Source organism: Thecamonas trahens (assembly GCF_000142905.1).
Source record: "Thecamonas trahens ATCC 50062 unplaced genomic scaffold supercont1.55, whole genome shotgun sequence".
Lineage (NCBI taxonomy): Eukaryota > Apusomonadida > Apusomonadidae > Thecamonas > Thecamonas trahens.
In genome coordinates, this window is record NW_013657625.1 from 145968 (window position 1) to 171207 (window position 25240).

The following is a 25240-nucleotide window of genomic DNA, read 5'->3' on the forward strand; positions in this document are numbered from 1 at the left end:
TGTTGAACACAGCGATGGCCATCAGTATTCTGCCTTGAGGAAGTGAAAGTGGGGTTTTTTTTCCTTGAGCTGAAAACGTTTCTCTACCAGCTTGCCCAGCCCCTTGCGTTGACCCCTAGCAAAGCCCGCACCACTCGTCTTTACTTGTGTAGAGACATGGGTCACTCGGCTACTTCTAGCCACAAGTACAATGGTGCCGGTGGGAGGATACGGCGGAGGAGGAGGAAGCGGAAGCCGGTGGGTGGCGTCGCGGGCGGTCGGCGTGGGTCTCTGGTCGTCGGGCGGTGCGGAGCGAGTGCGCGGTCATTACGGCGGCAGAGGCTGAGTTGGAGCCAGGAAGAGCAAGAGGAGGAGGGTGACCTCTCCTCGACACTCACGCCTTCGTCTGACATTCTGGAGAAGAACGGGCGTGAGCTCGCAGGTCTTTTCCCCCCGACATTGGCTCAGCCAGGCAAGGTGCCCTTCTCGGAATTGGAACGAGCGTCCGGGCCTGTCGAGCTGGTTTCAGCCTCGGCTCTCGGCCATGGCCCGCACTCGGCTTCGACAACCGAGACAGTCACCACAGCGTCATCTACTGCGTCCAGGTCTTCAGCTTCGAGCCTGTCGTCGTCATCGTCATCGTCGTCATCGTCGTCATCATCATCGTCGTCATCGTCGTCAGCGCCGACCCGCCGCAAGGTCCACACCTATCGCAGGGTCTCGGTCTCGTCGTCGATGGACGAGTGGGCAGAGTCGGTAACCAACCAGAATGAGCTTCAGGTGCTGACGCGGCGGCGGGCCAAAGCCAAGACCAAAGTTGCCAAGGCCGCCAAGACATCTTCTGCCGCGCGGCGTGGCGCCAATGCGGGCGATGGGCAAGCTGCAAGCACAACTGTACCCATTGCTGTCCGCGTGGGGAGCAACTCGGACAACGTGCAGGTCATCATGCCGCAGAAGCCGGTCCGTGCCGAGTTTGAAGCCGTCGCCCGGTACCTTTCCGGACCTGGCGCGCGGAGCATCGGATCAGACTCATCGCGAAGCGTGTTCTGGCGCAAGCTCAAGTCGCGGGCCAAGCGGAAAGCGAGGCGGTCGTCAAACAACGCACTGTTTTCGACGTCTGGCCGGACGTCAAACCTTGACAACTCGACCGCATCGGTGGGCTCAGCCACTTCGGCCACCTCGGCTGCTTCGGTCGCGTCGAGCAGTGGCCTCCCGCCGACCTCGTCCCGCGAAGCGCGACTCTTGCGCAAGTTTGAAAAGAAGGTCGGCAGTGTGGCGTCGCGACGCAAGGAGAAGGCGCGACAGATGGCACGTGGCAAGCTGGCGTCGATCAAGCACAAGAAAAAGGCGAGCATCGACCCAGCAAAGTACACCATGCCGTGGGGCTCGATCCGTGACTACGACATCAACAAGCGCGCACTTGTCGGCGAGGGCTCGTACGGCCGTGTCTTCCTCGCCTCGCACAAGTCGTCAAGCGACCTCGTTGTGGCCAAGGAAATCAAGCCGGCCAAGGAGAATCCGGTGCGGCTCAAGCTCGAGGTCATGATTCTAGAGGCGCTGGCGGCGGCAGCGCTGGACAAGCCAAAAAAGCCTGGTGCCGACTGCATCGTCGGCCTCAACGACGTCGTGCGCGACACCAAGTCGGGCACCAAGTACATCATCATGCCGCACGTCAAGTCGCGGGCGTTCCGCAACCTGGCACCGTCGCTCAGCTCGGGCTCGGGCGGGCCGCTTGCTCTCAAGCACTACCTGTTCTCGCTGGTCAAGGCGCTGGCCTTTGCGCACTCACACGGTATTGTCCACCGGGATATCAAGGGTGGCAACACACTGTACGACCCCAAGACTGGCAAGTTTGGCCTTATCGACTGGGGCTTTGCTACCTGGTACTCGCCCAAAACCGTCCAGACCTCATTTCCGGGAACCCGCCACTTTAAGGCGCCCGAGATGTTCCTGCACTACCGCAAGTACGACTACGCCGTCGACATGTGGTCGTTCGGCGTGCTCATGGCCGCCCTCGTCACCGACCGTCCGGCCTTTTTTCCGGTCGGCCACACCTCGAGCAACTTTTCCCAGATGCTGGCAGTCGTCGCCTTTCTCGGCCTCGATGCCTACGAGGCCTGGCTCGACAAGTACTCGGTCCCCGACGACTACCTGCTCAAGTACCATCCGGCCATCTTCCGCGAGCTCGGCTGCTCGGCCTCGCGCATCGCGTGGGCCGACCTTGTCAACGGCGCCAACCGCGCCTCGGTCTCGCCGCTCGCCCGCGATCTCATCGACCGCCTCGTCATCTTTGACCACGAGGCCCGACTCACTGCTGCCGAGGCTCTCAACCATCCGTTTTTTGACGACGTCCGCTCCAAGGGCTTCAGCTCCGGCATAACCACCGCCTCAACGCCCACCCTGGTGGCTCCGCCTTCACGTTCCTCGCGCAGGCGCTCCTCTCGCGCTGCGTCTACCCCTCTCCTCGATGTCAATGTCTCGGACGACATCCACGCGCACCCTCGTAAGCTCACCTCGATCTCGGTCTCGTCGTCCAGCTCGCGTCCGTCGTCAGCCTCTTCCTCGTCGGCATCCTCCTCCTCCTCCTCATCGTCGCCGTCGTCCTCCTCCTCGTCGTCCTCATCCTAGCCTGTTGCCGTGACCGTGGCTTGTCCTTCCCTTCAATTGGTGGAGAACAAACAGCCGTGCGAGCTCCAAGCAATGAAAGCGTCCCATCACTCAGCGTCCCATCACTCAGCGGACCCTCCACAGAGCCATTCCATCGCTTCGATAAGGCATCTTTCTTTTCGGTTTTTTCGTCAACCTCAAAACCCCGCTCGCCTTTCAGCCAGCTGCTGGACCCAAAGGCATCCCCTCACAACCACTTCACGCCCAAGGTCAAACTTGCACATGAGCGACATTGGAGAGCGCATTGCAGCCCTTGTCGTGCTAAAGGATGCGCTGCCGGGCTCTGTGGTGGACGGCCAGGTGGCTGATCTGGTAGCCCTGGTGGCAGCAGGCCCGCTGGCAGCAGCAGCAGGCCACCTCAAGGCCATGTTTGATGCCGGCCTGCTGACTCAGGACGAGCTAGTCGTCCACACTACGGCACTCATGGCAACTGCCTCGCCGCAGGCGACTGCCACGGGAGCGCACGCCTCATCGGTGCCACTTGCGGACTCGCTCGATCTGCTCATCGAGACTGGAAAGGTGCCGGATGGTACAGACGCTGCCTTTGCTGACATGGCTGCCGCGCTCAAGGCTCTGGCCGGCGTAGAGACGCTCGATGACGCCACTTGGCTGTTTCTTGCGCCAGATCGGGATGCCAAGCTTGTCACCATGGACATGGCGCTGACAGATGTATTTGTTGCACTGGGTGATGCACTTGTGGCTGCCGCCCCGGCGGCGGCAGCAGCAGCAGCCGAGGATGCGGCTGCCGCGACGGCGTCGGCCCAGGCCCATTCGCTCCAGACGCGATCGCTCGGCCTCTCGCAGCGATCAACCAACGAGCTCGATGGTGGCGCCGCTGGCCCGTCGTCACCGCCTGCAAGCGCGCTCTCGATCGGTGGCGAGACGGCGTCGCCGGACTCGATGGCGTTTATCGGAAGTGTGGCCCTGGCGGCGCCAGGTGCGTCGGCCGACGCTCAGAAGGCCGGCGCATCGGTCAACGCGGAACTTGCAGCGCAACTTGGAGTGCCTGATCCAGGCATGCCCGGAATGGCATCGCTCCTGCTGGTGCCCGACGCGCACGACCCGAGTGCGCTCTACGCCTACATCCAGGCGCCCGTGGTTGACGACGGGGCGTCGGCGTCGAGCCAGATTGAGCACATTCACGGCGGCTCGAGCAGCGAGGAGCCTGGAACAGGTGAGCGGCTGGTCATCTCGCTCGACATCTCGTCGTCGATGAACCACGACGAGGCCGGAGTTTACCTCGCGCCAGGCTCGCCGGATCACCCCGCGTCATCGATCGCCAAGGCCCGGTCGCTGCTGCCGGATCTCATTGCCGCGTCGCTCCGGTCGGATGTCTCAGTCACAGTTGTTGTGTGGAACCACGACATTGTGCGTGAGATCGACGTGGCGGCAGCCACTTACCGCGACGCTGCAACTGGCGAGTTTCCGGAGAACCTTGCGGAGCTCGTTGCGCCGCTTGTCTCCGAGAGTGCGTTTGTGGCCGACGGCGCAACCGATACTGAGATTGCGCTCCACGCCACACTGGCGCGCGCCGGCGGCTTTGCCTCCGCTGGTACCAACAAGGTCACGGTCTGGTTCCTCACCGACGGCGAGCAGACGTACTACCACAAGAACGGCAAGGTACGGAGCATCAAGAATACGCCGCGGTTCCAGAACCCGATCGACGCCAGCGGGGTGACCCAGTACCAGCGCGAGGTGCTCGACACGGCGATGCCGAGTGTCGTGGCCATCGGCGAGCGAAAGTGCCAGCTCGAGTTTCACATTTGCCACTTTGGCGACGCTGATCCTGTCTTCCTCCGCGCACTCCGCGAGAGCGTCGACGGCCACTTTCACGCCTTTACCTCACTCGATGCTATCGCTGATGAGATGGCCATGTCTGCGGTCTCGACCTCGGGCAGCGTGGCGGTTGTCGCTGGCGCAGACTCGTTCGACATCCCCGTGGCCATCGACGCCACCGCCGGCGTATACTGCGGCCGGCGTTCGGGTGTACCGCGGTCGCTCATCGGCTTCCTCACCTCGCCGAAGAGCACGACAAAGCCGCTGACGCTCACGCTGCCAACAGGCGAGCCCGTAGCGCTTCCGTTCTTCCGGCCGACGGTCCTCAGCGCGGCGCAGACCGATGTGCTGAGCAAGGTGCACTCGCTCGAGCCGCGGCTGCGGACAACAATGGATGAGCTCTCAGGCAATCTGTCTGCTGCTTCGCTCGACGATGCGGCGCAGGCGCTGGCATCTCTGCGGCGGGCGCGCGGCGAGCTTGTGCGCAGCGCCGTGCGGGCGTTCCGTGATGGTTCGCTTGTGTTTTCATACCTCGAGCGCGTGCTGGAGGCGGTTGGTGCCCACATCGAGGGCATGACACGGACGATCAACCAGTTTCTGCGGAGCCAGGGTGCCGAGTTTAACGCCAAGGCTGCCGAGGCGACGCAGCTGTTCTCAGCCAAGGAGCAGATGGCGATTGCGGCGTCGGTCGACTCAATGCGGGTCCGAATTGGGTCGGGCATCCGACAGCGGTGCATGGAGAAGCGGGTGGCACGGCTGGTGGCCGAGGGCGGCTCGCGGGCAGCGCGGGCGCTGGCGCGGGTGGTGACGGCGACGTGGACCCCGCTCGACGACGGCTCGGCGCTGATCTCGCTCCGCATCATGGAAGGTGGCGCCGCAACAGCAGCAAGGCGCGCGTTTCTTGCGGCATACGTGGCCAAGCATCCGAATCCCGATGCTACGAGCGTCATGGCCGCGACACGGTGGGACATTGTCGAGTGGACCGAGACGGTGAGCCACGACGTGGCGCGGTTCGCGGCGGCGGTGGCCGGGACCGGCATCGGGTCTGTGGGGAGCAACAGCGCCATTCCGCCACACCTCCGTGCGCTTTCGTCAGAGATCTCCGCCGTGTTTTCGGCGCCAGGTGTGCCGGCAGCGCGAATCGGCCCGGTCTCTGTTCCGACAGCAGCGGTGTACGATGTGAGCGGCGAGGCCGGAACCGGCACAGTGTTCACGTACACACCGACCGAGGTCGTGCGGACTGTGGATGTTGAGGCGGCCGTGGACAAGTACGTGGATCCGCTGTCGTGCCTCGACCTGTTTGATCTCATGAACGAGGGCTCGCTGCCGGCCGCGCTGTACACGGTAGGCTCTGTCGGCTCACCGGGCCTGCTGTACAATGCTAAGGAGTCGCTGACCGTGGAGGGCGGTGGACGGCAGCTGACGTCGTTTGACTACTTTCGGCTCTTCTGGCGGATGCAGCACTCGGCGGACGGATCGCGGCAGGTGCTGATGCCTGGTGCGTTTGAGCCGGCCAACTTTGCGCTGCCGCTTGCGCCGGAGCCGATGTCGGGCGCGGTACTTGTAGCCGTGCTACCGTCCCTGGTGGGCGAGTTTGTGACCGGGACGCCGATGGCGCCGCTCTCGGGCGTTGGCGACTTTTACATTCCGTTTGTGGTGTACCACATGAAGCTTGCGCAGCCGACGACGCTCGACTTTGAGCGGATGCTTGAGGAGCTTGCCACGCTTGCGTGCTGGGTCTACAACCCGCGGACCCAGCCGCGGCCTGTGGACGCACTCGCAGTGGTACAGGGTATGGTGGACGAGGGACGCATCCGCCGGCGCGACTCGCCGGGACGGCAGCTCCCGCTCAAGGGCTTGATCTACTCGCTGATCTTCAACGATCTTCCGCTCGCGCCGCGATTCACGGCGCTCTTCAACGAATGCCTGGTCCGGTCGGTGGGCATGCTCCTCGAGACGCCGCAGAAGGCCAAGTACCAGGTTCGCAAGGTCTCGCTTGTTCCGATCGAGGCCTGGGTCGGCGACGTGGTCTCTGCGCTAGCTCCGGTTGCTCACGCGGAGATTCCGGACATGGACGACGACGGGGTGCCTGTCCGCGCCATGGCAACGGTATCAATGCTGGCCGAGTGGATGACTCGCGCCGATGAGACCGGGTTCTCGGGCGAGGCTGTGGCATGGCTGCAGGAGCATCCGGATGCGGTGAACGTGCTAGCCGGCGCGCTCGAAGCGCTGCTCATCACCTCGGGCGATGCTGGGTTTGGCGTGGGCAAGGCCGGTCGGGATCTGCTGCGGTGGCGCAAGGTGCTGCGGCTGCTGTGCGCGTGGCATGTTGTTGCGCGCAGCTCGCTGGGCGACGCGCTGGCAGCTTATCGTGCTTTTGCGCACCCGCAGGCGACGCTTGACGAGATTGCTGCCGGCTTTGCGGACCTGGCGTTCGATGCCTCTGTCGACGGCGCACCGACAATGCTGGCGTCGGCGCTGGGGCTGACGATGGCCAGCGACGGCTCGACGATGACAGTGGTGAGCTTTGCCGACGGGGCTGTGAGCGCGAAGAGCTTTGCGCCGGCAGTCGGTAGTGAGATTGTGGACGCAGGCAGGTTCGAGGTTGTGGCGCTGGTGTGGCGGATGTTTCACACGGTGGCCTCGGCGTGGAGCTGGTCTGTGGAGAGTGCCGAGACGACGCTCTGTGGCCTCCATGATGTCGACTACGCGGTGGCGCGGGTCCTGCTCTACCCGGACACGGTGGTTTCCGCGGGGCTGACCCCGGCGCAGACGAGCGTTCTGCTGGCGGTCAAGGCGTACAAGCCTGTGTGGCACCGGTACGCGCGGTTTGTGGTGCCGCCGCCAGAGCTTCCGACGGTCCCGGGCTCGTCGACGCGGCTCAAGTCGTCCGAGGGCCAGTACTCGAATGCCGACAAGCCGCACGTGGCACTCTCGCTGATTGGTGAGATCGACTCGGGCAAGTCGACGACGGCTGGAAACCTGCTGGTGCAGTGCGGCATCGTTCCGGAGCAGAGCGTACGCAAGATCGAGCGTGAGGCTGCGGAGATCGGGCGAGGCGACTTCAAGTTTGCGTGGATTACCGACTCGCAGGCGGCTGAGCGGGCGCGCGGAGTGACAATCGACTGCGCGTTTTGGAAGCTGGAGACGCCAGAGCGGTTCATCACGCTTGTGGATGGGCCTGGGCACCGGTCGTTTCTCAAGAACGCAGTGATGGGCATGGCGCAAGCGGACCTTGCGCTGCTCGTCGTCGACGCGTCGCCGGGTGCGTTTGAGGCGTCGATCTCGCGCGGTGGGATGGTACGCGACCACCTGACTGTGGCCAAGTCGATGTCGATGACGCGGCTGGTGGTGGCAATCAACAAGATGGACGCGGCAGGGTACGATGAGGCACGGTTTGTGGAGGTGGGTAGCGAGCTGGAGCGACTGCTCCGCAAGTCTGGCTTTTCGAAGCGGTCTGTGGCAATGGTCCCGATTGCGGCCTTTGCCGGAGTCAACCTCTGCGACGAGGCGCGCGACGTCATGCCGTGGTACTACTCGGGCAAGTACGGGTCCGGCCCTACGCTCGTGGCGGCGCTGGACGCGGTGGCGATTCCAGTGCGCGCTGTGGAGAAGCCGTTCCGGATGGCAATTGCCGAGTCGTTCGTGGTGTCGGGCGTGGGAACAGTGGTCGGCGGGCGGGTACTGTCTGGTAAGATCGCACCAGGCGACGATCTGGTGGTGGCGCCAATTGACATGCCGACAGCAGTGCGGTCTGTCGAGATGCACCACGTGCAGCTAGCGCAGGGCGTGGCTGGCGACATTGTCGGGCTGCACCTGAAGAAGGTGGGTGTGGCGCAGGTCCCGCGCGGGTACGTGGTGGCGGCGGCCAGCAACCCGCCACGGGCTGTGACCTCGTTCCGGGCGCGTATCGTGGTTGTTGTTCGCCATCCGGGCATGATCAAGGTCGGCTTCAAGCCGACGATGCACATCCACACCGCGCAGGTCCCGGTCCGGATCACCGCCATCCACACCATCCTGGACAAGCGGACGTTCGAGGTCATCGACGACTCGCCGAGTGTGCTCAAGGCTGGGCAGGCTGCCGAGGTCACCCTCGAGCCGACCAAGCTCCTTGTGGCCGAGCCGTTTGCCGACTCGCCGGCGCTGGGCTCCTTTGTCCTCCGCGCCACGTCTTTCCTCTGCGGATCGGGCATCATCCTCGACGTGACCACTTACGACGGACCGTCGCGAGCGGCGGCATCGTCGTCTTCATCGCGGCGGCGGCGGTGAGTCCGGAGTCGTGGTACGGGATAAATATGAGCAAGTGGTCATGTCGAAAGGGAGTGAGCTCGAGCGTGCACCTGCCATTGCCAAAGTGGTCAGCGCCGCAGTTTACTGTTGATCGGAGCGGTGACTTGTGTCATACGAGCATTGAAGCATTGGAGGCATTGTCTTCTCTTTCGGCGGTATTCGGTAAAGGTGCCAAAGAGCGACATGGCAGCCTACGATGAGTACTCCAGTAGGTTGCCAAAGGGGGGGGGGGGGGCTACACAGAAGAACTGCTGGTCGGTGGAGGCTTCGTCTTGGAACACTCGCGAGCGGTCGCTTCGGGAATGGACGGCGAGGGGTTTTGGGGAGGAGGGGGAAGAGAGGCTGGGGGCAGGGAGAGGCAGGGATGCAGGGGGGCTGACAATGGTGTGGAGGATGGGTGGTATGGGGGAGTAGGTGAGGTGGAGTTTGAGTTTGAGCTGGAGTCGGACGACGACGGGATTGGAGTGGAGGACGACGATGAGGGCGAGTACGACGAGGCGCCCGAGGTGCTGGACGCGACCCAGCTGAGTGTAAGGCAGTGGACATTCATGGCCGAGGTGGGCAACCTGCTTGCGATCTCACAGCCGCTGGCCGGGCTGCTCCTGCATCACTTTGGGTGGTCGAAAGAGCGACTTCGGGCGCGGTACTTTGAGAACACGGAGGAGGTGCTGGAGAAGGCCGGAGTCAAACTGGAGATGGTGGCCGGATACAGTGTACCGGAGGAGTGCGAGATCTGCTGCGACGATGTAGATGCGTCGACGGTGTTTGCACCCAACTGTGGGCATGCCTTCTGCAAGGGGTGCTGGCAGGACCATCTTGCGTCGCAGATTGCGCTCGGACCGAGCTGCCTCACGACGCGGTGCATGATGACCGACTGCCCTGTAGCGCTAGACTACGCAGACGTCAAGGCGTTGGCTGCCGGCGACGACTTTGCCAAGTACGAGAACATGTTTGTCAACTCATTTGTCGACGGCTCCAAGTCGCTGCGGTGGTGTGCAAACCCCACGTCGTGTGGACGGGCGATCTCGTACACCGGGCCGAAGGTGGGCAAGGTTGTCGAGTGCGGGTGTGGCTTTCTGATGTGCTTTTCGTGTGGCGCCGAGGGCCACGCGCCAGCCAAGTGTGCTATGGTTCGCGAGTGGAACCTCAAGGCGGCATCCGAGGCCGAGAACACGCGGTGGATCCTGTCTAACTCAAAGCCGTGTCCCAAGTGCGGGGTCTTTATCGAGAAGAACAAGGGCTGCATGCACATGACGTGCAAGGCGCCGGGGTGCACCCACGAGTGGTGTTGGCTCTGCCGCGGGCCGTGGACAGAGCACGGGTCGGAGACCGGCGGGTACTACAAGTGCAATCGGTACGACGAGTCTGCCGCACGCGAGGATGACCTTCAGGCCGCAGCCATCAAGTCGTCGCACGACCGCTACCTGCACTACTTTAACCGATGGTACAACCACGGCAAGTCGAAGGAGTTTGCCTCGCAGTACGTTGTCGAGATCAAGTCGCGGATGGAGGAGTACCAGTCGACAACCGGCTGGTCGCCCGAGTTCCTCATGGAGGCTGCTGAGCTCGTCATGGAGTGCCGGCAGGTGCTCAAGTGGACCTATGTCCTCGCCTTTAACCTCGAGTCGGACTCGGAGCGCAACCTCTTTGAGTTTCTGCAGGAGGATCTCGAGAAGAACACCGAGCGGCTCAACTCGATGACCGAATCGCCTGTCGATGAGCTCGACCCATCGCAGCTCAAGAACTACACCCGAGTCACCCGCAACTTTCTGCACAAGCTCATTCAAGGCTGCGAGTCTGGACTCACCATCGTTGCTGATGTGGAATGAACGAACAAGCGAGAGAGCACGCATAGTTTGGGAGCGGAACACAACGAGCTCGGCACAGCGGCCCTGGCCTACACTGCCTCTCGCACTCACACTCGACTCAGGCAACAACCTAACTTGGTGGCTATGCTCCGACTTGGGATGCAGGTTGCGGCGGCGATGGGCGCAGGAGCGAGCAGAGGTGCGTGGGCAGCTGCGGCGCAGCGGGCTCGGCTGACGAGCGCAGCAGGGGCACGGTCGGCATCGGCGTCGGGCGAATACGACCTAGCGGTGCTGGGCGGCGGGTCGGGCGGACTGGCGACTGCGCGGCGGGCGGCAGAGCACGGGGCCCGGGTGGTACTGGCCGAGGGTGGGAGGCTCGGCGGGACGTGCGTCAACGTCGGGTGCGTGCCCAAGAAGGTGACGTGGGAGGCCGTGAACACGCTCGAGGCGGCCAACCACGATTTGGGGGCGTTTGGCGGATACTCTGGCCCGGACGATGCGCGAAGCCACGTTGAGGCCAAGATCCACTACCCTACGCTCAAGGCCCGCCGCGATGCGTACGTCGAGCGACTCAACGGGATCTACGCCTCGGCGCTTAAGAACGCCGGCGGCAGCGGCGGCTCGATCGACATTCTGCGCGAGGACGCGCGCCTGTGGAAGGACAGCGATGGCCACGTGGCTGGCGTTGAAGGTAAGGAGACAGGCACCGTTGCCAGCGCGTCGTCGGTGGTCATCGCCACGGGCTCGACGCCGCTGTTTCCGGCGTCGGTGGCCGGCGCCGCCGAGCTGGGTTCGGACTCGGACGCCTTTTTCACCTGGTCCAAGCCGCCGGCATCGGTGGCGGTTGTCGGCGGCGGGTACATTGCTGTCGAGCTAGCAGGCATGCTGGCGGCGCTCGGCTCTGAGACCACCATGCTTGTCCGCGGCCCGCAGGTGCTTCGCCACATCGACCCGCAGATCGCAGACGTGCTCCACTCCCAGCTCACCAGCGCAGGCGTCGACCTCCGCCTCAACACCGGGGTCTCGGCAGTGACCAAAGGAAGCGACGGCCTGCTGGAGGTGGCCTCGCCCGATGCACAGCTCCCGCTCGGCATGTGGGACAAGGTTCTCTTTGCCACCGGGCGTGCGCCGCTGACACAGGGCCTCGGCCTCCGCGACGCAGGCATCGAGCTCAACGACGCCGGAGCCATTGTGGTTGATCCACACCACCAGACCTCGATCCCGCACGTCTTCGCCATCGGCGACGTGGCTAACACGCCCGGCGACCTCACGCCGGTGGCGATCAAGGCCGGGCGGACGCTCGCGGAGTGGCTTTTCAACCCGGCGGCTGCCGGCGCGCCGCCCCTCGACTATGCCACCATCCCCACGGTCATGTTCACCCACCCGCCGATCGGCTCGGTTGGGCTCTCGGAGGCCGAGGCCGTGGCCAAGTTTGGCGCCGACGCCGTCAAGGTCTACTCGGCGTCGTTCACCAACCTCTTCTACGGCCTCCATGAGCCGGCAGACAAGCAGCCGACGTTGATGCGCATTGTAGTCAACACCGCCGACTCGGAGCGGGTCCTCGGCATCCACGGCATTGGGCGTGGCATGGACGAGATCATGCAGGGCTTTGGCGTCGCTGTCACCATGGGCGCCACCAAGGCCGATCTCGACGCCACCATCGCCATCCATCCCACAGCCGGCGAAGAACTGGTGACCATGCGGTGAGGCGCGGTGGGTCGAGATAAAAGCGAGCAACAGTTCCCGAGGCCAGTGACAGGAGCAGCAGGCCGGGCGAGCTGGCCGAGTGCCGAGTGCCGAGGCGTCGGGCGAGCGCAGACTTTGTTGGCTAAACACCGAACATTGCACTCGCAACGAGGAAGAAGACCAGTGCCGGGCTTTGGGGGGAGGGCATGCTGCGCCCGCTGCGTGTAGTCCAGGCTCTCGGCGTTGGCGTGCGTACGTCAGGAGAAAAGGGGGGGGGGGGGGGGGGGGAGGGGAGGGGGGGGTATTGACTCATGGGCGTGCGGACGACATGGCGACGTGGCGACATGGCTACGTGGCGGCGGCGTGGCGTGGCGGGACGGCGATGGACGGATCGGAGGGGGTAGGAGGCGTCAAGACCAAGATCAACAGGAGGGCGGCTGAGCTGAGGGTGAAGCACAAGGGTTTGCTCATGCCTGAGCGGGTGTTTCTGGTCCGGCACGGCGAGTCTGAGGCCAATCTGGACCGGACAGTGTACTTCGAGACGCCCGACAACGAGCACGCACTCTCGCTCCGTGGCTTCCAGCAGGCCAAGGCCGCCGGTGAGCTCATCTCGCGGTACGTGCCGCCGGGCGAGGACTTTATGATCTACCACTCGCCGTTTGAGCGCGCGCTGCAAACGTGCGCCGGCATCTACGCCGTCCTCGCCCAGACGCACGGCGAGGCAAATCTGCATGTGCGCGAGGATCCGCGTCTCCGCGAGCAAGAGTGGGGCAACTACCAGACGCCATCTGCGCTACAGGCCATCCAGGACGAGCGGGCCAACGTCGGCCGCTTCTACTACCGCTTCCCAACCGGCGAATCGGGGTGCGACGTCTTTGACCGCGTCTCATCCATGCTCAACACTTTTGTCCGCGACGCATTCGGCACCAAGCGCAAGAACAATGTTGTCATCGTCTCACACGGTCTCACGCTCCGCCTCTTCCTCATGCGCTTCTTCCGCTGGAACGTCGACACCTTTGAGGCGCTGATGAACTTTGACAACGGCCAAGTGCTGCTCATGAAAAAGGCACCCCACCATGGGATGGAGATCATGGTCGATCCGCCGGTCGAAAACATCTTTGAAGACCTGCTCATCAACACACCGCTCCCGCCAGGCGCCACGTCGTACAACAGCCTCTTTGAGAACGGGGAGTGGACGTCACTGCCGGTCATCCGCGACCTCGCCCGCTCGCTCTATGGCATGCCGCCCGACCGCTCCGGTCGCTCGCTCCTCGGTCACGCTGAGCCCGAGACCCATGGCGACTACGGCCCCGACACCCTCGACATCGCGATGGAGGTCTCGCGCGAGCCCGATGACATGGCCGGCCCGCTCGGCCCGCTGCCCGAGACCGACGACCTCGACCGCGCGCCCACAGAGTTTGATGCCATCCATGATGCCATCCACCAGGATGTCAACGACTTTGACGCGCCGGCTTTCCCTCGCCGCAAGTCTCCCATCCGGACGAGGCAAGCAGCTCCAACCCGACGGCGACGGCCCATTCCACCAATCACAAACCCAAGCCCAAGCCCAAGCCCAAGCCGCCGCATACGTTTGCGGTAGAGCACAAGTAAGAAGCGACGTCTCCGGACCGCGACAGCGTAGGAAAGTAATCAAAAGCATACTCACCAAGCTAGCGCGCTCTCGGAACAGGAGCCATGATCCACATCCGCTACAGCAGCCCGCACGCGCCGATGACGACGGGTGCCGTCGGGGCGCCAGTACTCGATCCTACGGCCTCGATGGCGTCAAGGACGTCTAGCCCGTCGACGACAGAGCCAAAGACGACATGTTTGCCATCGCACTGTGGCGCAGGTGCAAGAGTGAGGAAAAACTGCGAGGTGTTCGAGTTGCGGCCCGAGTTGGCCATAGAGACCACGCCGCGGGCATCGTGCTTGCCCTTGAGCCCGGCCTTCTCGTCCTTGAACTTCTTTCCGTAGATCGACTCGCCACCCGAACCATCGCCGCGGACAAAGTCGCCGCCCTGCGCCACAAAGCCCGGGACAATGCGGTGGATGGGAGTGCCGGCGTACGACAGCGCTTTGCCCGAGGCCTTGGACACGCCCTTCTCGCCCGAGCAGAGCGCGGCAAAGTTGGCCACAGCCTTGGGCGCCACCTCGTCATGCAGCTCAATGACTAGCCGTCCTGCACACAGCGACGCCGGCGGCGTCGTCCGCATCCGCCCCTGGCTGCTGTACTTTGGGTTGCTTGTGTACAGCTCAGCTGCCAGAGCAGCCTGCTCCTCATCAAGCGCAGCCAGCTCGGCGCCGAGCCCGTACGCGCCGCCCTCGGCCGCCACAAACGCACACCCTCGCGCATACGCCGCGTTCTCCTCGCTCCATGCCGCAGCGTCGCCGATGTGGATGTCCATATACACCCGCGTCCGGCTTGCCATGGTCGACCACCGGCGGCACGAGTCGAGTGGCTCCGCTGCGCTCTCATTCATTACGCTCCGATTCATTACGCTCCGCTCGACTCGATCTTGCGGCCCATCAATCGTCGAGGAGGGGGTGAAAGCCGGTGGCGCGGGGCGGAAGCGATGCTTGCGGCGTAGCCGCCGCGGCGAGGCCAGATAGGCGGCGTACTGGCGGCCCAGATCGGCGCGGAGCTCCAGGCGGGCACATCGGCCGGCGGCGCGGGTGATGACGTGCAACTGGCTCAGCACCATGTCGCGGACATCAAGCGGTGGCATGTCGTCTAAGCCTTCACGCTCGATAGCGGCTAGCACCTCAAAGACAACCTGCCGTCCGAGAGCAACCATGAACCCACAGTTCTGAGATGCGCCCGACTGCTGCACAAAGTTGGAGACGCGGCGAAGGCCAAGATCCGCCCCATCGTCGACATTGCCGAGCACGCCAGTTCGCAGTAGGCCGGCAAGCGTGTCCTCGGCGGCGGTGTCGTTGAGGAAGTGGCCGTGCCCGGTCGGCAGCGAGTCGAGCGAGACAATGTCGATGACGCCGCTTGTTGTGTCCATCGTGCACAGCAGCTGCGAATAGTGGCCGCCGTGGAGCCCAGTGACCGGGATCGAGACCAGGATGTGGCGCCAGAGCTCGCGCTCAACGAGCTCCTTGGCAGTGTCAGGCTCGTCAAGCGAGAGGAACGGAACAACGTCGTAGACGCCGAGCCAAGCAAACGGCGCGCGCTCGTCATCACCCACGGTCCACTCCTTCGGGCCAAGCTGGTGGGCGAGTCGCTGGCTCAGATACTCCATCCAGTCGACCTCGATTTGCTCCTCCTCTTCAAGCTGCTCCAGCGAGTCGCCCATCAGCGCGAGGTTGTACATCTCCGACAAAGCCGCCAGGAACGCCCGCCGCGGCTGCTCATCGGCATCCAGCAGCTCGGCATACAGCTCTGCACCCGACGCCGACGATGACTCGACCGCCACCACGTACGAACCGCTAGACTCGCTCTCCGCCGACCCCGATCTCACCAGCTCCGACTCGGACGTCCGCTCCGAGAACGATGGATAGGGTGAGGACGACCGAGCGCACGACGAGTACGAGGCCGAGGACGAGGAGGAGGACGACGAAGAGGAGGGAGGGCGGGAAGTTGAAGTTGAAGACTCTGACGAGCTCCTGTCTGACGATGATGACGACGATGAGTGCGTCGTCGAGGCCGAGTCGTTCGACGACGACATGCGTCGCGAGCGCCGCGAGCGCCGCGAGCGCCGCGAGGACGACGTGCGCCGCGAGGACGGCTTGCGGGAACGCCGGGAAGGACCTTGGCCACTACGGCGGGATGAGCAGCACGGCATGGGCAGAGGTGTGGCAGAGAGCGGTGGGTTGGGGGCCGGGGCTCAGCGGGACATGTCCAGCACCGGGGATCGAGCGGGCAGCGGGCCGGGCGACCGCTTCCCGCTTCCGAGTATGGCTGCCGTTTATGATGCAGCATCATCGCGGTCGTGGCTGCTAGTTGCACCGTCGGTTGCAGTGACAGAGTCAGGGTCGGCAGGCTCAGCTGGAACTGAAGCCGTAGCGCCGTCGTGCTCGGTCTCGGCATCCAAAGCAGACTGGAGAATCGAGATGACGTCGGTGATCGTCGGCCGTGCGGCGGGATCGAGAGTGTGCATGCGATGGATGAGGTCGGTCACAAGTGGGCAGGCAGAGGCCGATGCATCGAGCACCGCCTGAGCTGCTGGTGTGTAGGCGCCAGCGACAATGGCCTGCATGGTGTCCATCTCGCTCGTGTGCTCAAAGGGGAGCGGGCCAGAGGCGTTGGCCAAGATCATAGCAAAGAGCAGCGTGCCGAGCGACCAGATGTCTGATGCCCTGCCGACGGTCTTGGGCACTCGTAGTTGCTCGGGTGACATGTACGGGACGGTGCCGGCAAACGGAAGGCGTCGGACACCCGGAGTGGCCAGCAGCTTGGCCTCGTAGCCACGAGCAGCAGCAGCGAGCGGTGAGTCGTCCAGGACTCGGACACAGCCCATGTCGATGAGTACTGCCAAAGGAAGATCGGCGTCCGGATTCGAGGCCAAAACCACGTTCTCAAGCTTGACATCGCGGTGAACAAGGCCAAGAGCATGCAACCACTCCAGTGCACGGGCGACGTCGAGAGCAACTGCGAGTCGGGCGCGTAGCGGACGTGGCGTCGCCAGCCAGTCCGCAGCATCGCCGCCGGCATACAGTGGCAGGACAAAGTAGAACATGTCTGGTGCGGCCATGATGCCGGCTACACGCGGGAGCGATGCCGGCGGCGGCGCATCGGCCCCGGCCGGCGGCGCGAGTATGGCCTTGTACACGTCGCGCTCGATCATGATGGCAGCCTCCTGGTGCTCGCGGCGGACGGCGCGACGAGACACAGCCTTGACGGCGTACTTCCTGCCTGAAGCCAGTGCATCCCCGCCGCTTGCAGTGGCATCAGACGCATCGGAGGCTGTCGGCGCCGCATCAGAGGCGGCAAAGACCTGAGCGAAGCGGCCCTCGCCCACGGCCTTGCCCAGGACCAGCTGTCGGGTGCTGCGGATGTGCATGGCGTGAAGAGGCGGAGGGGTGGAGGCGGAGGGCGAGGAGGGCGACGACGAAGAGGAGGAGGACGAGGAGGAGGACGAGGAGGGCAGCGACATGGTGGGCGAGGAGTGTTTGCTTCGGCGGTAGGTGAGCGACGAGTGTGGGGCGGCAGCGGCTCAAATGCGGCCGGCTGCGAAGCGGATCGAGGCAAGAAGCAGGCAGAGTGTACGGCTGTCGGTAGTGTACGGCTATCGGCAAATCAGCGGACTACGGAGGAAAGGTGGGTGCAGTCGGGTCGAGTGCGGCTTGCGTCTCGGCCATTAGGGCTTGGACGTGGTGGAACGACTCGCCGAGCGCAAAGGAGGCATCGTCGAGGTCGTCGTCGCCAAAGGTGGCGTCCAGCTCGTGATCCATGAGCGAGTCAGTGAGGTTCGCCTGAGTCTCGAGCGAAGCGCGAAGGACTGACCAGTGCAGATCTTCGCCATCAAAGGCCTGCCCCAGCGCCGACAACGCCGGGCGCACGTCGCCGCCGCTCTCGTTCAAGCTGCCGCTCTCGCTCTCGCCGCCAGCCTCAAAAACTTCAATGCGGCGGTAGGCCTCGTCAAGCAGCGCCTGCCATTGCGCACGCTCCTCGCGCCGCTTGCTCCGCTGGGCCTGGACAGCCTCCCGGAGCGAGACAACCTTGTCTTTGAGCTGATGGGTCAGGCGCGCGTACGATGCGATCTTGCCCGCCGCCCGCGCCACCGAGGCCTCGGCCTCGGCTAGCAGCGGGCGGGCGGCCTTGGCCGCGGCAGCCAGCTCGCGCAGCTGGGCATTCTCGGCCCGCAGCTCGGTAAGCTCGTCGCCAGCACTAACATCGTCCATGGATCCCGGGCCTGCGTCTGCAGCATCGCCTGGAGCGCCGTCGACAGCGGCGTCTCCAGACCAGGCGTCGGACCAGACCGACAGCTCTGGATCCTGCGAGACGCCAAACGATGGCGGGTCATCAACATCGTTGTCTGCGGTTTCATCAGCTGCCCGCAACGCTGCTGAACTCGCTGCGCCCGGCTCTGTCTCGCCCGTAGCCTCATCACGCTCGGTGCCACCGCTGCGCGAGCCTGCCTCACCGTGCCCGCCGCCGTAGTCCTCGTCGCCGTCGCCTCCGGACCAGTAGCTGCCGCCGTCGTCGACCGACGAGACCGAGGCATAGCCTGCCAGCTCCATGCCTCTGACGGCGGGTCTTTGCGTGAAGAGTGCTGTCCCGTGTGATTGGCGTGTGTCGGAGCCGGAGGTCAGTTGCCGGTGGCAGGCCGGCGGGCGGGCGAGGGGGCAGGCGGGCGGGCGGGCGGTCGGGCGGTCGGGCGAGCTGACGGTTGGGTGGATTGGCTCATCGGATGGCTTCGGTTTTGGGGAACATGCCTGGAGAAGGCTGGCAGGGGGCCACCGCGACCACCGCCACCAACGCCACCACCGCCAACACACCACTCGCACACGCCCACACTATCATCAGCTGCACCTCTCTGTGGGGTGGCAAGCGAGTACCGGTTGCGGGTTTACACACACACTCTCTCTCTCTCTCTCTCCTCCCTCCTCCCTTCCCCCCTCGGTCAGGCGCCATGGGTGCGTCGACGTCCAAGAAGGACAACACCCGCACGCCGCACAGCGACGAGGGTGCAGAGGGCGGGAGCAGGGGCGCAGCAGTCGAGACCCCGGTCAGACGTGGGCATGGTGTGGGCGTGGAGGGAGGCACGGAGCTGGGAGGAAGCCGACAGGAAGGAAGCGGGAGCGAGAGCGGGGCGCGGGCTCGGGCGACAGCGGCGACGACGTCGATTCAGGCGCCAACGAGCGGGAGCGGGGTGGCGCCTGTGGGCGGACGGGCAACGCTGGTGCCGACGGTGTTTCGGTGGATGGGCGGCGGAAAGTCTGTCTTTGTCTCGGGCTCGTTTGACGGGTGGGCGACGCGTATTCCGCTGGCCAAGTCGACGTCGGACTTTGCGACCATCATCGATGTGCCGCCAGGCACCCACGAGTACAAGTTCATTGTGGATGGGACGTGGCAGCATGCGCCGGACCAACCTGCGATGGAGCACACTGATGGCAACCGCAACAACGTGGTCAACGTGTCAGTTGCCGAGGTGTTCTCGGATGAGGAGTGGATCGATGGCGACACCGGAATCGCACCCGAGGACGAGAACGAGGACGACGAGGGATGGGGCCAGGTCGAGCCCGATGCACCCGACCAGTACGCGCGCCCGCCCAAGTCGGTGCCACCGCACCTCATGAGATGTATTCTCAACACGTGGCAGTCGAAGGACAACGCGGCGGTCCTTCCTATCCCGCACCATACCCAGATCTCGCACCTGTACCTGCAGCGCGGCTCGCAGCCGCACCTCATGTCGATTGCCACCACCGTCCGATACCGACGCAAGTTTGTGACCACGGTTTACAATGCGCCTGCGGTGTAGAGGTCAGGGACCGGCCCGCGAGCGGCGGAAGATGGACGATTTGCGCTTCTTGCTCGCGCCGGCAGCGCCGCCAATGGAGCGCGGCTCGACACGGAGCGAGGTGGTGTACAACGATTTCTCGTCCTGGACGGGCGCGTTGAAAATGAAGCGCTGAACAGAGAGGAGCGGTGCGAGTGCGTAGTACCCGGCGTAGTAGCCCTGGAGCTCCGAGACAATGCGGGTGACCATGCGCGCCTTTTCCATGTTGATCATGTCCTCGCCTACGTGGTCGGTGTTGCCATCGTCGGCAAAGGTGAGGTCGGTGAGGAAGAGACCGATGTACGGGACGCTCGGCGGCGTGGCGGCCTTGAGCTTGCTGCGGTAAGCGCCAAAGTTGGACGAGGTGGACATGATGGCGGAAATAGACTCAAACTCTTCGACCACCTTGGGCTCGACCGCTGCCCATGTCAGCTTCAGCCGTGAGATGGCTGCCGAGTGCAGCGCTGAGAGCACCTCCATGATGCCGTTAAAGTTGTCGAGGGCGAGGAGGTGGCGGGCGACGGCGACGTAGTACTTGATGAGGAAGGCCCGCCGCTCAACCGAGGGCGAGGCGAGGACTTGCGTGGCGATCATGCCCGAGACGTGGTTGAAGAACTCGATGAGGGCGAGGAGATGCGGCGCGTTGCGCTCCTTGCCCTTCTTTGCCCACGCCTGCTTCATAAACTCTTTGGCCTGGATCGCCCGCAAGAGTGAGTGCTCCATCAGCGTCAACTGCCGCGCGAGCTCCTTCGGCTCAACTTGAGTTACGGCCGTCACTTGCAGTACGTCAGGCATCATAGTGGGCGGTGCCGCGATGGCCGCGCGTGCAAACTCGAATTGCGAAGCGTTGCGCTCAAACAGCAGCAGCTCCATGGTGTCGAGCAGCCATTGCGCGAGTGCAAGGTGCCAGTGCCACTTGTTTTGCACGCTCTCGTCGTTGTCCGAGTCGCTTCTGGTGTTGGGCTCGCCGTCATTGCCGTCATCATCATCGTCGTCGTCCACAGCACCGAGCGCATGGAGAAAGGCGCACACAGCCCTGCGGACGCCACGGTCTTCAAAGTCGTACGGATGGGCATACATCCACCTGCGGAGAAGGAGAAAGACGCCGAGCTGGGTGTGGGCAGCGTGAAAGGCAGCCGGCTCGTCGCCCCACACTCCAACCAGCACCTCCATGAGTTCGGCCTCGAGCTCGCGTTCGGTGTAGCGAGCAGCCCGCTCGAGCATCGAATCCTCGAGCTTGGTTCGCTCCAGCGAGTGGGCATCGAGAACGGCCTCGACAGCAAAGCGAACAGCATCGCCTTCGAGCGGCGCTGCGACGGATGAGAGCGCGTCTGCAGCGGCGCGTAGCTCGGCGAGCGCCGTCGGCGCGTCGGCGCCCTCGGCCTGTGGCACAACAGCATCAGGCACGGCAGAGGCCTCCCAGAACCGGGCGATAACAAGGTTGGCAAAGCGAGGAGGCGAGACATAACAGCGGTATGTGAGGAGCGCAGCGTCGGTGAGCGTCGAGCAGGAGAGCAGGCCGTCAGTGATGGCATCCACGAGCTTTTCGACGGTGAGGCCACCGTAGATGGTGCCCATAGAGAAGAAGCCGGGCTCGGCGGCGTCGTCGACAGCAACATTGACGCCGGGAATGTGCTCCTCTTGGAACAGGTACATGCCGCGCTCGAGCTGCGAGGTCAGCTGGGCAAAATAAACATCAAGGTCGAGTGAGTTGTCAGCGTTGCGAATCGAGTCTGCAAGGGCGAGGCGCGGCGAGTCAAGATGGACATCAGCGAGGCCATCAAAGGCTTTGGAGAGGCCCAGGTTTGGATGGCTGCGCTCGGCGGCGGCCTCGGCCTCAATGGCCTTGAGCTCGTCGTCGGTGAGGGCAGAGCCGGAGTGAAAAGTGACCTTGCGGCGGCGCGACTCGGCGGCACGCTCGGCAGCGGCGGCGGCCCCAGCGTCGGCGATGACTTTTTTCCACAGCGCACGAGCCTTGGACCGGCGGAAGAAGCGCTGGATAATGCACGCCGACTCGTACTCGAGCAGCTTGTGCTGGTAGTCGGCTAGCAGCTTTTGCTGGTAGTTGACGGCGAGGGCGAGCTGGATGACCCGAATAAACCGCCGGCGGGAGAGCCATGCCCGGACAAACTTCTGGACCAAGCGGGCAGCCGGTGAGTAAAGCGAGGCTTGTAGCGAGCCAAGGTATGCGAGCGTCGACGGGACGTCCAGCTCGCCGCCCTTGCGCTTGACTTTGACACCAGTTGCGGCCTCGATGCCCTTGACAAACGACTTGGCGAGCGGGTTGGCCGACATGTCGAGGCTCTCGAGCGCCGCCAGTGCTGCCAGCGCTGCCGGCAGCTCGGAGAGCTTGTTGTGAGCAAGGTCGAGGGTGCGGAGGGCGGTGCAGGAGCCCAGCGCCGAGGGAAGCGACTCGAGCACGTTGTGGGCGAGGCGGAGCTCGACAAGCGCGGTGCAGCTTCGGATCGAGTGTGGGATGGTGGCGAGCTTGTTCTCGCTCGCGTCGAGCACCTCCAGCGCGGCAAGGGTGCCAATACAGCCGGGGAGGGCAGTGAGCTTGTTGTGGGCGAGGCGGAGGATGCGGAGCGCAGAGTGTGGAGACGCCACGCGCGGCGAGCGCGGCACTGCCAGCGCGTTGAGGCTGTCAGTCGAGAGGGCGCGGCCACCATCAGTGGCCAGCTCGTGCAATGAGGCTGAGGAGCCGCCGCGAACAAGCGACGCGAGCGCTTCCCCCGAGCGCGACGGAAGCCGGAGCCGCGGAGTCGACGGCCTTGCGGACTCGCGCGATGTCGTCGCGCTGGATGACGCTCTGGCCGAGTTGGCGGCGGCAGCAAGCTCGACGAGTGGTTTCTCCGAGTCGAGAAGAGCTGGGCCGATGCGATTGGCGTTGGCAGCGAGGTCTGCGAGCGCCGGGAGGGTGAGCAGCTCGCCGGGGAGCGAGACGAGGCGGTTGTTGTCGAGGTCGATGCGAACGAGAGTAGTGAGGCGGGCCACATCGGAGGGGATGCGCTTGATGGCGTTGTCCGAGGCAAAGAGGCCTGTGAGCGACGAGAGCGACCAGAGCGCGGCAGGCAAGAGGACAAGCTTATTGTTGGAGAGGGTGAGCTGGGTGAGTCCGGCGCAGTGGGCGAGGGCGTCGGGCAGGTCGGCCAGCTTGTTGTCCGCCAGATTGAGGGCTGTGAGGGCAGTAAGGGCGGGGATAGCGGTATCGTCGACCGACTTGAGCCCGTTGTGCTCGAGCGAGAGCGCCGTCAGCGACGACGCTAACGGGGTGAGGTCTGGCAGCTTGGAGAGCTTGAGGCCTGCGAGCGAGAGCGTGGGCGAGCCCGTGTCCGCGGCAGCCGCCACAGCTTTGCCCGCCTTTTTCATTTGGGGGGCGGCGTGGGGGTGGCGTGGGGGTGGGGGTAGGGTGGGGGTGGGTGGCGTGGGGGTGGCGTAGGGGTGGCGTGGGGGTGGCGTGAAGAGGCGTGGACGTGGGCGTAGGCGAGGGTGGCAAAGTGGCAGCAGTGGCAGCAGTGACCGGGGCTGTGGCAGGCAATTTGGCCTTTGGCCGTGCGAGCGGTGGCTTTTCGGCGAGTGTGGATTGACGGCTGGGGGGCAAGTTGGTGGCGGTGGCGGTGGTGGTGGGCGGTGGTCGGAAGGTCGGAAGCAAAGCGGAGCGGGAAGGGCCACCTCACGTCGGTTGCAAACGCAGCGGTCGGCAATTGCGGTCAGAAGTACTTTGAGCAGATAGAGAGTGTTTAGGATGAACAAGGTGTGGATGGTGGTTGTTGTGGTCGGCCTGGTCGGCTTGGTGGTGCTCCTCTCGCCGCCGCGGCAGCAGAAGCAGTACGTCCAGGTCCAGCCGACCGACTCAGGCAAGGCGACGGGCAAGGGCATGCGGCCGGGGCTAGTGAAGAAGGTGAAGAAGGAGCCCAAGTTTGCTTTTCACGAGATTGTGGAGCACGACCGGTACTCGTCCAAGCTCTGGCCGGAGGGCGTGTCGTACCACCGGGTATGGTTCGACACTGGCGCGCCGTACCACTCCAAGTCGCCGCGCCCGACGGTTGTCCTCCTCCATGGCTCAGCCTTTAACCGTGGCGTGTGGGGCGAGGCGACTGGGACGCTCAAAGCGCTTACCGAGTCGGGCATCCGCGCCGTGGCGCTCGATCTCCCGGGTTTTGCGCACACCAAGACCCCGCCGCTGACCAAGGGTTCGTCCAGGACCGAGTTCCTCGAGACGCTGCTGGCGGCCGAGGATCCGACCGGCATGGCTCCCGCACTCGCTGATGTTGAGGTCTTCAAGCACGTCCGCGTCACTCCGCCGTATGTGCTGGTGGCGCCGTCGGCAAGCGCGCCGCTGGCGGTCGACTTTGCGCTGGCCCATCCGGAGCTTGTCGACGGCCTCGTCCTCGTTGCCCCGGTCGGCCTCAAGCCGTACGCCAAGCAGCTCAAGGCCGAGTATACCGGGCGAGTCATGTTTGTGTACGGGACCGCCGATCCGTTGTTTGAGAAGCGGGTCGAGGTGTGGGACTACTTCCCTCGCGCCAACTCGCTCGTCGAGGTCGACATCCTCGACGGCTCGCACCCGGCGTATCTCGACGAGCCGGCCAAGTTTAACGCCCATCTCGCGGCCTTTATCACCGTGCCTGCGCCTCAGCCCGACGCTCGGGACAAGTCTGATCTGTAGCGGGTGGGCTAACCAGGCTGTAAACGGCACGATTGTTGACGTCGAGGTGCGTCGACGATGCGAGGCAGTCTGCGGGCGCTGATGCCTTGTGAGTAAAGGCTAGTCATGGCACGTTGGCTGCAGGAGAGGCGGGCTTGCAGCTGCGGGCTCGCTGCGCGTTTGTTGCGTTGCCAGACGATGGCGGGCAGAGGGCGGGTCTTCACGAAGACTGGGCAAACACCGGCAGGCCGGCCACCGGAGGGGGCCGAGACGACGCGGCGGCGTACACGGGACGACTCAACTAATCAAGTACGACGAGAGCATGACTGGAAGAGTAGCAGCGGCGCAGGTTTGGCAAACGGTGTGGCTGAGTTTGGTGGTAGCTGCGGTGGTGGCGTCGGCAGTGGTCGGGACCGCGCAGGCGCGGCTGCCACAGGCCCAGCGGTGCTCCGGGTGCGAGGTGGTGGCCGGAGCGCTGGCTGGCTGGCTGTTTGACGATCCGCCAGCGACGACGATCGAGGTCGGCAGCGCGCTCAACGATCCGACGTCGTACTCCAAGGTGGCGTATGCCTCGTCGGAGCTGCGGGTGATGGAGGCGGTGGAGGGGGTGTGCGGCGCGGTCCATCGCGGCTCGGTGGCTGTGGTGTGGACGTACAACCGGGCTGAGCTCACCAACCGGACGACGCTGTCGGCGGAGGCCAACTCGACGTCGGCGCTACCTGGAGTGCCAAACGTGGCCAAGGCTCTCCGCGACGAGTGCCATATCATGGTCGATGCCCACGAGGATGCGATTGTGCAGGCGTTCTACGCCCACTACGATTCTTGGATCGAGGCCCGCGACGATGCGGTCCGCGCTGTGTGCGGCGCCGACCTTGTGGGCGCCTGCGACTACTCGGACGCAGCGGCGGCGGCTCGCGCCGAGGCTGATGCCGCCGCCG

At 64.5% G+C, this 25240-nt stretch overlaps 10 protein-coding genes across 10 annotated transcripts; 6 read left to right on the forward strand and 4 right to left on the reverse strand.

Annotated features, from left to right (window-relative positions):
- Positions 1–156: 156 nt before the first annotated feature.
- Positions 157–10541, forward strand: AMSG_12311 (uncharacterized protein; the record flags this gene model as incomplete). Its single annotated transcript, XM_013898461.1, has 5 exons — positions 157–193; positions 482–2521; positions 2897–8645; positions 8892–8920; positions 9127–10541. The coding sequence occupies 5 exons, from the start codon at positions 157–159 to the stop codon at positions 10539–10541; spliced, it is 9270 nt and encodes a 3089-aa protein (XP_013753915.1).
- A 138-nt stretch (positions 10542–10679) lies between these two features.
- On the forward strand, positions 10680–12352 carry AMSG_10036 (glutathione-disulfide reductase; the record flags this gene model as incomplete). The annotated part of the gene is made up of 2 exons (XM_013898423.1): positions 10680–12212; positions 12251–12352. The coding sequence occupies 2 exons, from the start codon at positions 10680–10682 to the stop codon at positions 12350–12352; spliced, it is 1635 nt and encodes a 544-aa protein (XP_013753877.1).
- Positions 12353–12356: 4 nt separating this feature from the next.
- On the forward strand, positions 12357–13875 carry AMSG_10037 (phosphoglycerate-bisphosphoglycerate mutase family M protein). The gene is made up of 2 exons (XM_013898424.1): positions 12357–12458; positions 12611–13875. The coding sequence occupies exons 1-2, from the start codon at positions 12413–12415 to the stop codon at positions 13804–13806; spliced, it is 1242 nt and encodes a 413-aa protein (XP_013753878.1). The 5' UTR covers positions 12357–12412; the 3' UTR covers positions 13807–13875.
- A 40-nt stretch (positions 13876–13915) lies between these two features.
- On the reverse strand, positions 13916–15997 carry AMSG_10038 (peptidyl-prolyl cis-trans isomerase; the record flags this gene model as incomplete). Its single annotated transcript, XM_013898425.1, has 3 exons — positions 13916–15694; positions 15744–15963; positions 15993–15997. 3 exons carry the CDS (start codon positions 15995–15997, stop codon positions 13916–13918), a joined length of 2004 nt encoding a protein of 667 aa, XP_013753879.1.
- Positions 15998–16120: 123 nt separating this feature from the next.
- AMSG_10039 (serine/threonine protein kinase) lies at positions 16121–17324 on the reverse strand (the record flags this gene model as incomplete). Its single annotated transcript, XM_013898426.1, has 2 exons — positions 16828–17324; positions 16121–16803 (listed from the first exon to the last, which is right to left on the reverse strand). The coding sequence occupies exons 1-2, from the start codon at positions 17306–17308 to the stop codon at positions 16121–16123; spliced, it is 1164 nt and encodes a 387-aa protein (XP_013753880.1). The 5' UTR covers positions 17309–17324.
- A 1463-nt stretch (positions 17325–18787) lies between these two features.
- AMSG_10041 (carbohydrate-binding module family 48 protein) lies at positions 18788–19636 on the forward strand (the record flags this gene model as incomplete). The annotated part of the gene is made up of 2 exons (XM_013898427.1): positions 18788–18890; positions 18987–19636. The coding sequence occupies 2 exons, from the start codon at positions 18788–18790 to the stop codon at positions 19634–19636; spliced, it is 753 nt and encodes a 250-aa protein (XP_013753881.1).
- A 3-nt stretch (positions 19637–19639) lies between these two features.
- AMSG_12312 (uncharacterized protein) lies at positions 19640–21826 on the reverse strand (the record flags this gene model as incomplete). The annotated part of the gene is made up of 1 exon (XM_013898462.1): positions 19640–21826. A coding segment is annotated over one exon (2187 nt), but the record flags the coding sequence as incomplete, so codon positions are not given.
- Positions 21827–21898: 72 nt separating this feature from the next.
- AMSG_12313 (uncharacterized protein) lies at positions 21899–23023 on the reverse strand (the record flags this gene model as incomplete). Its single annotated transcript, XM_013898463.1, has 1 exon — positions 21899–23023. A coding segment is annotated over one exon (1125 nt), but the record flags the coding sequence as incomplete, so codon positions are not given.
- A 296-nt stretch (positions 23024–23319) lies between these two features.
- On the forward strand, positions 23320–24362 carry AMSG_10043 (abhydrolase domain containing 14A). Its single transcript, XM_013898428.1, has one exon. The coding sequence runs from the start codon at positions 23400–23402 to the stop codon at positions 24321–24323; it is 924 nt and encodes a 307-aa protein (XP_013753882.1). The 5' UTR covers positions 23320–23399; the 3' UTR covers positions 24324–24362.
- Positions 24363–24619: 257 nt separating this feature from the next.
- On the forward strand, positions 24620–25229 carry AMSG_10044 (uncharacterized protein; the record flags this gene model as incomplete). Its single annotated transcript, XM_013898429.1, has 2 exons — positions 24620–25160; positions 25205–25229. Exons 1-2 carry the CDS (start codon positions 24625–24627, stop codon positions 25227–25229), a joined length of 561 nt encoding a protein of 186 aa, XP_013753883.1. The 5' UTR covers positions 24620–24624.
- Between the last annotated feature and the right edge of the window lie 11 nt (positions 25230–25240).

What these genes read in the sequence shown, in the direction of transcription:
- AMSG_10037 (XM_013898424.1), top strand. Translation starts at nt 12,413, where the DNA reads ATGCTGCGCCCGCTGCGTGTAGTCCAGGCTCTCGGCGTTGGCGTGC. An exon ending in GGCTCTCGGCGTTGGCGTGC is followed by an intron (nt 12,459 to 12,610) that starts GTACGTCAGGAG and finishes CGGAGGGGGTAG; the next exon opens with GAGGCGTCAAGACCAAGATC.
- AMSG_10043 (XM_013898428.1), top strand. Translation starts at nt 23,400, where the DNA reads ATGAACAAGGTGTGGATGGTGGTTGTTGTGGTCGGCCTGGTCGGCTTG.